The sequence below is a fragment of the Penaeus chinensis genome, chromosome 3 (genome assembly GCF_019202785.1).
Source record: "Penaeus chinensis breed Huanghai No. 1 chromosome 3, ASM1920278v2, whole genome shotgun sequence".
NCBI lineage: Eukaryota > Metazoa > Arthropoda > Malacostraca > Decapoda > Penaeidae > Penaeus > Penaeus chinensis.
The window spans coordinates 23963702-23973701 of record NC_061821.1 but is presented as its reverse complement, the minus strand read 5'-3'; the positions used below and the strand labels follow the sequence as shown (position 1 = coordinate 23973701).

Sequence of the window (10000 nt, the reverse complement as noted above, 5' to 3'; positions counted from 1 at the left end):
TGTGTGTGTGTGTGTGTGCGTGCTCACTTATACTTATTTTTTGTTTACATGAATGTATATATTTACTGTACACTAAAATGACTGTAATACCATTTCTAACGTAATTCTTAACAGTAGTAGTTGTAGTGATAATAATATCAATAATGATAATAATACTCATAATAATAATAAGATAAAGAAGAAGAAGAAAAAAGAGAAAAAAATGATGAAGTATAAGAAGAAGAAAAAAAAGATGAAGAGAAGGAAGTATAAGAAGAAGAAAAAGAAGAAGGGAGAAGAAGAAGAAGAAGCATGATAATAATAATAATAACAACAATCACTCCGGTCATGTGTTGTTCAGTGGAACTCACACACAAACGCACGACGATCACCTTCTGTCACCCGATCATTTTCTCTCGCAACTCGGCGTCTCTCGCGAAAAAAAAAACTAAGAAAAAAATTTATCTGGTATAAACCACGTCCTTTAAAGAAAAAAAAAAAAAAAGTATTTCTCCTTTAGGTGTTGATAAAAAAAAAATCGAAGTTATACTTAAATGTTCGTGTTTTTTTTTCTTTATTTCTTTTTTGTGTATTTTTTTTCTTTCTTTCTTCTTTTTTTTGGGGGGGCAGACCAAGCACATGCAAACTGCCTTCTGAAAGACTAAAGTCAAGCTGTCTTCAGAGAGATGACCAACGTAAATGCTGTTATAAAGGAGGGTCATTGGGAGGGGGGGGGGGGGGCGCTGGAGGGACCAGGTTATTTCTCTCTTTTTTTAAGGGGGGAAAAGGGGGACGGGGTAGTGAGTAGGGGAGGGAGAGGGGGCGATAAGGAGGAGGAGGAGGGGGAGGAGGGAGAGGGAGAAGGGAGGAGGGAGGGGGAAGGAAAAAGGGGTAGACACGAAAACGTTGAAACCGTCGGTAAGACAACGTGACAGAGGATAGTACATGGACACGACCGTGCGACGCATGCAAACCACGAGAGCAGTCACAAGAAGCGAGCAAAAAACAAACCCCATGCATCAGCAAGCAAGTCACTAACAGCAGCAAAAAGTGCCAAGCAAATATATATAGAGAGATACTCATTTTGATAGGTTGCGGTATCGAGTTTTGCTCTGTTTTTTAAATGTTGTTTTTTTTTTATTATATAGATAAGTCCTCCGTTCTCTTGCTCTCGTGACTTCGGGGAGATCCAGAGCTTTCCAAAGGCTGTAGACGAAAGAGAGGAGAAGACACAGGAAGGTGAAGAGAGAAGGAGAAGATGGCGAAGAAAAGAAGAAAAGGAAGAGAAAGAAGAGCAATCTGTGGATGCATCTCAGCATCCTTTTTTTTTTCCTTTTAGCTCGCCTCTCTCCCTCTCCTCTTCCCTCGCTTCTTACACCTCCTCCTTCTCTTCCCCTTCCCTTTCGCCTCCTCGCCCCCGCCCCCTCCTTCCCCTTCCTCAGGCAATGCCCCTGGAATCGACCCTGAAGCCACGGATATAGGGACTTCGGACGGACATGCAGAGTAGGATGATGAGGAAGAAAATAGAACACCTACCTACGACCCCTGACGCCACCCACCAACCATCACTCCAGGCAGATGCAGTCCAAAAGACACGTCTAGGTTTTCGACTTTTCATTTAGAGTTTTGTCTATGTTTCTTTGATTATTATTTTTATTATTTATTGCTATTAGCTTGGAGAGAAAATAAGTCTTGTTGTGTTTAGTGACCAAATTATTTTGATTTGAGTTTGGTCTTGTTCTGAAAACGATTAAGATTTCGATAGACTTGACTGAGATTGAGGGGAATCGGAGGGAGATTAAGCTAAAGATATCTATTTTTAAAACGTATGTTGAAGAGATAGAAAAAAGGTATATCTTCTTAAACTAATTTTGATCATCAAATCCTAACAAATTAACATTCTTTTATCCGTTATTAATTTTTTTTTCATTTCTTAAAAAAAAAACTTTCTCTCGGCGTGATGGTTGGTTACAAACAGTGACCTCGCCTGACCTGAGCTTGAGAGAGTGCGGGTCAAGGTGTCACGGCGGGTGGGGGGTGGGTGGGTGGGTGGCCGACGCCCTACACGTTAAGGTAGTACATCTGAGTCGTCCCAGCCCTCGGGAAGCACTCTCACTAACTTGTTGCTAGGACCCCTTGTTACCAGGTCCTTTAAAGGAAACCCGTGTTGTGAAGATAATATGAATATATAGAGATAAATAAATGATAGATGTATATAAATAAAATAAAAATATATATAGAGAGATGTGTATATATATAAAACAAATGAATCAATCATAATAATCATAATAATAACAACCTTCATCAACCATCAGATACCACCTAACTAAAAATCCAACTATTGCTGCTACAGGACACCTTGGTCGAACCACACCCGTGATTTTGGCTGGTTGGGACCGTCGTGTTAGTGTTCATATCCTAGACACTCTTAAATCACTACATTTTGGCTACTACAGCTCGTTAAGGAGAAACTAGGGAAAAATATCCACACTTGTGAGGATCAAATTTGATCAACGTCCTACAGAGGAACAATTAAGTACATCAATTAATGAAGAGTAAAGTAAAATAACATATAATCTCTGTTTTTTTTTTCTATTTTTTTTATAAATATATAAAAGTTATGAGGTAAGCCCTTGGGCTGGGAGAAACCACGCGGTCTGGAGACATATTGAACGTTGAATTCGTAAACTCTGTTACTCTGCCAAGGGAAAAAAGAACACGGGGAAAAAGCTTCAGTACTCAACAAGGCCTTTTTTTTGTAGAGAAGCAATAGCCGAGAGAGCGAGAGAGAGAGAGAGAGAGAGAGAGAGAGAGAGAGAGAGAGAGAGAGAGAGAGAGAGAGAGAGAGAGAGAGAGAGAGAGAGAGAGAGAGAGTGAGCTATGACAGAGTTGCACGTCTTCGAATTCAACCACAGATCCGCAAAGCTGCAACGACATCAATTGAGTTCAGTTTATCCTGTGATTAGGTTAGTATCCGCTTCACCAAAGAAACGGAGGCAATTCAGCTAAAGAGATGATCATTATCTTTAGGAAATATTATCAAATGTTGCATCCAGTATTTTCGGTATGATACAAAGCAATCTAGCGCAGTTTTAACAAGTGATGCAAGATGATATGAAAGTTACTGCGTTATTATAATTTTAATACATTCTAAAAAAAAAAAAAAAAAAAAAAAAATCATCTTAATGTTCATTGCAGCATTGCAGGAAAATTATGTGCAGTACATCAGCGACTACCAAGGGGTACCCTTCGTACTCTGGACAAATGATCACTTTTCGACACACCAAAGAGAAAGTTGACTGCTTTTTCAGAAATGGAGAGGAGGATACGAGCCTAAGAGAGGAAAAGGAAAGGGCGCTGAAAAATCTCATGAATAATCTTTAAAAATTTGACCTTTTGAACACTGTCAAGAGTACGACACGTCACCCTCGTCCACCACAGAACCCTAAGAACAGTATACCACGAACATATTTATTACCCACAGCGACAATTTGTTTTTCTTTCTTTTTTAAATAACAGACAAGGGGTTGATGGCGCACTACGAGCCTAAACCAAAGTCTGGATGGCCAAGATTTGTTAACTTGACACAAACAACTTTTTTTTTTTTGAGCTCGATATCACTTGTTTTTATTTTATTTATTTATATATATATTTTTTTTTAAAACACATGAAAGCTGACTGGAGCAACGATTCAGTTGTATGATCGATAGGCCTATGGTCATCTAATGCACACAAAAAAATAAATATTCGCAGTGCATATTTTATATACTGATGTTAACGATCTACAAAATGAAGAGAGAAACACAAAACAACAGAAAATAAGAAAACAAAGAATAAGATAAGCAAGTACAGTAAATCCGTACTCATAAAATTATACATATTTTTTATTTATGTAAATATACATGGCTTTGTTCCTAATGAACCTAAAAAGTAATAAATACATTTGGTGAAGAGGTTGCAACACCTACACCGGCATAAAATTAATTGCATAAAATCATTTGCCATTGTTAAATTATACACCTTTGGCTTCAAGCACTTTAGCTATGTTGTGTTAAATAGGCTCAGCTATGCTCTGCACTCGCCACTACAGCCACCTATCTGTGACTTTATACTGGAAGAAATTATATGGATATAAATAAAGGAAAAAAAATAAAAATCAAAACTGAATGTTGAGGGTCAAGATTTTAAAAATCTTTCAACTTTTTTTTTTTTTTTTTTTTTTTGTAATCGATCAATTCCATCTATTCAAGTCATACGAACGTCTACCAACCCAAGTTTTGACTAATAATTAACTATTTCTCAGCTAGTTCTTTCACAGAGGAGTATATAGTGTGGTGTTAAGAAAACTATAATCTGCTATAGTGATGCAGCCTCAGTCAGTTTAAAGTAGTATTTGAGTTAGTGTGTGAGAAAGATCTACACAACTATGCTTTTACAACCACGATAATAAGATACATTAAACAAAAAACAAAACAAAAAATCAAAGAATTAAAAAAAAAAAAAAAAAACATAAACAGAAAACTCATACTTCAAGGATACAAGATGCTTCAAGTGACTCTTGATAATTTATTCACGATTACCACTTGAGAAAAGGTTTAAGGCTTGTTATTAATATTCTATAAGATATTAGATAGACAACAACCAACAACTACGAAATACTGTATACACCATTTAAAGAACTAACATTCATTAGTTTTTATCGTACAGGGAGACAGAGAGAGTAAATAATATACAGGACTAAACTGGGGTGACAAAATTGTTCGTAACAGAGTGGTAGCGAAAACTTTTCCCAAATGGTAAGTGGTTTGAATTTTGATCGAAACAATTTGGTTAATTTTCGTGTCATTCTGAACCACAGATGAGAGACAGAAACAAACAACATATATGTTAAAGAATATATATATAGAAAGAGATTTTTTTTCGTATTTATCTATATACAGATATGTTGATTAAGTATGAAAGCGAGATTGTTTATGATTTTTTTTTTTTTCTGTTTTATGGATTCAAAAGGTGTCATTGCCGTTACAGATTTAAATCATTCTAGAAAGTACTAGTGTATTTCTTCTAATTGGTGATGAGCCGGTGAGAAGTGGGCGGGAACTAGTGACGTCATCTAAGATAACAGCCAATCAGCGACGTGCTGCTGCGTTTTTGTTTTGTTTTTTGTTGTTTTTCGTTTCGGTTTTGTCTTGCGATCGTTAAAAATGTAACGGAAATTTCACCCGATTCGAATTCAAATTTTGTTAGAATCATCTCGAATTCAGAATGACTCTTTTATTTCTTTTAAACGGATGAATGGACAAAGACTATAATTTTCTTTTTCTTTTTCTTTTTCTTTTTTTCCTTTTTTTGGCCACGTAGACCTACCTGAGTATAATTTTTTTTTTTTCTGAAAGGGGGTAAAATAGGTAGGAAGGTTGGATATATTTTTTTCTCAAGGGTATGGAACTAATATCACTGTTTGTATATTTTTTTTCTTGGGGGGGGGGGGAAGGGAAAAATGCGATGATACCTTTAAAGAGGTAAACATTATTTTTTATGAATGCTATTTCACAAGATGGACACATGGAAAAAAAAAAAAAAAAAAAGTTATATGAAAATAAGTGTATTACAAATGATATATTGATGCATGGTAAATGCTGTAGGTGAGAGAAACATTTCTACGGTATTTAATCTGTTTAAATAGATTTCTAATATATTTCTTTAAATGCTGAAGATATATAGACAATAGATACTTTGTTCTTGCAAAATAAATATATATACCTCTGTCACTGGGAAATTTTGTCATAGGAATGTATAAATTGTATACGAAGCATATTAATAAAACAATCTGAAAAATATAAAAAAATATATAGATAATTCGTAATTAATGTAAGAAGGCTGCAGCTCACCTAAGGCAACAAAGACATTGCCCAAGGAAGCTGCTGTCAGATAAAAGACCTCGGATTAATAGTATAAAAGGGTTAAGGAAAATTTACAGGTCAAAGGTCAAAGAGTAAGAGGGAAAGGCCGGAGGGGGGGAGGGGAGGGAGAGAAATGATAAGAAAAGATGAATCTAAAACATAATCATCGGGGATAGAGGAAGAAGGAAAAAGGGAGGGAGAAGAAAAATATAAAATATAAGATGAAAAGAGGGATGGAATGGCCAATTTATTCGAATTCAACGTTTGGGAAGAAAGAAAGTTAGGTCAAATCAGGTCAGGTTAGAATAAGGTTAAAAGTGAGAAATTATACACACGAAATGGCCGGGAAAGGAACAGGTTTGGTTAGATTCAGAAAAAAACAAACAAATCCGGGAATAAACAGAAAAAAATGGGGAATTGGATTTTTTTTTTTTTTTGGGGGGGGGGAGGGGGAGAAAGGAGATGGAGAAGAAAAAGAAGAATGTAAAAAAGAAAAAGAAAATATATATATATAGGCTTGGGAATCCGAGTTTTACCGAGAGAGAGATAGACGGAGAGAGGAAAAAAAAAAAAAAAAAAAACGGAAATTGAGAGAGTGAGAGAGAGAGAAAAAAAAAAAAAAAGAAGAAACCAACTTTTTTTTTTTTAACTTAGAAAAAAAAATATCCAAAAAAAAAAAAATCCCAAAATCCCCCCCCAAAAAATGTAATCTCCTCCACCGATCTGCTCACCTGGCCTCCATCCCCTTCTACAGAAACGAGGTCCCTCCATTCCTCGATGGTCTGCGCAAGGTCGACCTGACACAGCGGAATCTTGACCTCGCCGATCTGGTCATGCTTGGAGAACCTGTCGAAGTCGTAGATGCCGAACACCAGCGTCTTGGACATAATGTCAGCATAGGGGACCTGCTAGGAGAAGGCGAAGACGAAGCGGAAGGTTAGATTGGTGAGAGGTGAGGGAGTCGGGGGGGAGGAGAGGGAGGGCAGTGAGGGAGGTGGGGGGGAGGGGAGGGAGGGAGTGGGGGAGGGATGGGAGGTGGGGGGAAGGGGAGGGAAGGGAAGGGAGGGAGGTGAAGGAGGGGGGAAAGGGAGGGCAGTGATGGAGTGGGGGAGGTGAAGGAGGGGGGGAAGGAGGTGAGGGGGGAAAGGGAGGGATGTAGGTGAGGAGGGAGGAGGGAGGGAGGGAAGTGAGTTGGGAAAGGGAGGTGCGAGAGGGGAAAGGAAAAGAAGGGAGGGAGGTGAAGGAGGGATTTTGGGGAAGTGTGCAAGGGGGGGAAGGGGATTGGGTGTGGGTGGTAGTAAGGGAGGGGGTGGGGGGGAGAGACCCAGATGTATGTGTTTGTTTGTTTGTGAGTGTGGCTGAATGTTAAGACTTCTGTGTGTGTGTGTGTGTATGTGTGTGTGCATGACTGCGTGTGTGTGCATGTGCGTGTTTATAAGCTTGTATGTGTTTATGTATGCTCGTGAAAATGTATGTAATCTCCCATTTATATATATATATATATATATATTTTTTTTTGGGGGGGGTGGGGTAGGGGTGGGGGAAGGGCAAGATAGGAAGTAAAATTGTAAAAAAAAAAAAAAAAAAGTTATATATACGAACTGATGAATAGAATCCATCCTCCTTTCATATAAATACATTGAAATCTCATTCTTATTCAATATCTACATAAAGATTTTTTTCATTCTTTTTTTTTTCTTTATATTCTCTTTTCTTGTTTTCAAAAGAGGGAATAATGGGGAGAAAAGGAATAAGAGAAAGAGAAGGAAAATATCACGATGCAATTGGATATAAAAGAATTACAAACAAGTCAGAAAAATGAGAAAAAGAAAATGGAAAAAGAGGAGGAGGAAGAAGAATAAGAAGAAAGTGGGAGAGGAGGAGAAATAGGAAGAAAAAAGAAGGTGGAAGAGGAAGAAAAAAGAAAGTGGAAGATGGAGAGGAAAAAGAGGAAGAAGAAAAAGGAGAAGAAAATGAGAAAGGGAAGACGAAGAGATGAAATATGACGATGAGGAAGAAGAAGAATAGCAGAAAGGCGAACAAGAGGAGGAATAGTGATAATGAGGGGAAGACAAAGAGGAGAAAGAGGACGAACAAGAAGAAGAGGAGAGAGAGAAGGACGAAGAGGAGAAAGAGGAAGACGAAGAGGCGATAGAGGAAGAGGACGGAAAAGATAAAGAGAAGAAAGGAAGATTTGGAGGAGAAAAGGAAGAAATAAGAAAAATAGAAGACGAGAAGGAGGGAGAAAAAGAACAGGAGAAAGGCGAGGAAGAGACAGAATAATGATAATGACAGGGAGAAGGAGAAGGAAGACGAGAGAAAAGAAAGGCGCAGAAGAAGAAGAAGAAGCAAAAAGAGGAAGAATATAGGAAGGTAGAGAAGAAGAATATAGAAAGACGAAGAAGGAAAATAATAAGAGAAAGAAGCAGAAGAAAGGAAAAGAATAAGAAAAAAGGTAAAGAAAAGGAAAAGAACCAGACGAAAGAAGCGGAGAAAAGGGGAAGAGAAGAGCAAGAGGATCGGAGAAAGGGGGAAGAAGAAGACGAAAGAAGCAGAGAAAAGGAAAAGAATAAGAGAAAGTAGCAGAGAAAAGGGGAAGAACCAGACGAAAGAAAGAAGCATTGAAAAGGGGAAGAGAAGAGCAGGAGGTGCGGAGAAAAGGGGAAGAAGAAGACGAAAGAAGCATTGAAAAGTGGAAGAGAAGAGCAGGAGGAGCGGAGACCCCCAAATGAGTGCAGGTCGGGTGCCCGGGGTCGAGAAGCCAAATTAACGAGCTGGATGCTGGCAGATGGCACTTTAGTAAATCATATTTGGCTTTATATATATGTATATATTCTAGAGAAAGACTGGCAAGATCACAAGAAAGAAGCTTGAGGAAAGAGCAATATAAATTTTTGGGGAGAGAATGATAAGATTGGGAAATTGAATGAAGTGATTAGCATTTGGAAAATATGAGAAATTCTCCTTTTATATATATATATATATATATGTATGTATATATATATATATATATATATATATATATATGTAAGCCAACAAAGCTGTCGTGAAAACTGTTTTGAAATAAAATTGAGAAGAAAAGGAAAGTTAAATTAGAATTATGTCTGGCTTTTTAAAATGACCAAATGCATGATTTTAAAAAAGGTGGTCTTATTCACTTTTTTTTTCTTTTAACTATTTTTGCTCTTGGGCTTAGATGCAAAATGCAATGATTATTCAATTAACAAAACAGAAAACAAGTATGACTGTCTCTTCAATATTTCCTCACCTGATTAGACTCAGGAATATAAGATAATAGATGTTATTCCCTTATTACAGAAGTTCACATATTACAAGTATTAAGGAGAGGCTATTTTTTAATCAATATATTCACAAAACACAAAATATAATCAGTATCATGTGATGTCATGACACAAAGCTACTGCAAAACTAAAAACACAACGTTTCGAATATCAAACTTAACTCCTTTTCGGGTTTCAAACGTACAAAGAGAATATATATATCTTTTGGTATCCGTATCTGATTTCATTTTATTCATACTCAAAACGTGTTGCTTGATTTTGCATATCTTGTCGTAGCTGTGGTCCAAATTTAGGTTGTCTTCCTAAGTACATTTTTGATCGTAGACTCTCCTTAATACTTTCATGTTTAATAACGGAATAATATTTTTTTTGTGACCCGTGATCCAATTTTTATGTTGTTTTTTTGTCATAATACTTTCTTTTTGATCACTATGTAATAAATGGAGGGGGGGGGGATGCATTAACAATACATGTTATATTTTTCATTGCTGAATTTAGTATATATATAACTTACCTGCTCTGTATAGGTCTATATCAAAATTATTATGACTGATATGCGTATGACCTCAGCATTAGAAAAAAAACATTCAAATTGGGAATAGATAATAAGCATGAAAAAACTAATTACCATACATTATCATCTGCAGGATAATATGCATAATATATTCATCCCCAATGAATTTACATAGCATTAGATTTTTGTCTTAAAGTCTGGCATGCTAAGAGTGAAAATATAAAAAAAAATACCTTTTTATATATAATCATAATAATGGGATCACAGGCCACGCTATATAATGCTAGAGACTAATACTGAAA

General features: G+C 36.7%; 1 protein-coding gene across 1 annotated transcript in view; it reads right to left on the bottom strand.

The window, feature by feature from the left end:
- Positions 1-10000, bottom strand: part of LOC125043856 (synaptotagmin 1-like) — an 87932-nt gene that overhangs the window by 22888 nt on the left and 55044 nt on the right. Inside the window, exon 11 of the mRNA XM_047640187.1 lies at positions 6614-6790. Within this exon, the coding sequence (XP_047496143.1) occupies positions 6614-6790 (177 nt within the window). The remainder of the gene's footprint in view (positions 1-6613; positions 6791-10000) is intronic.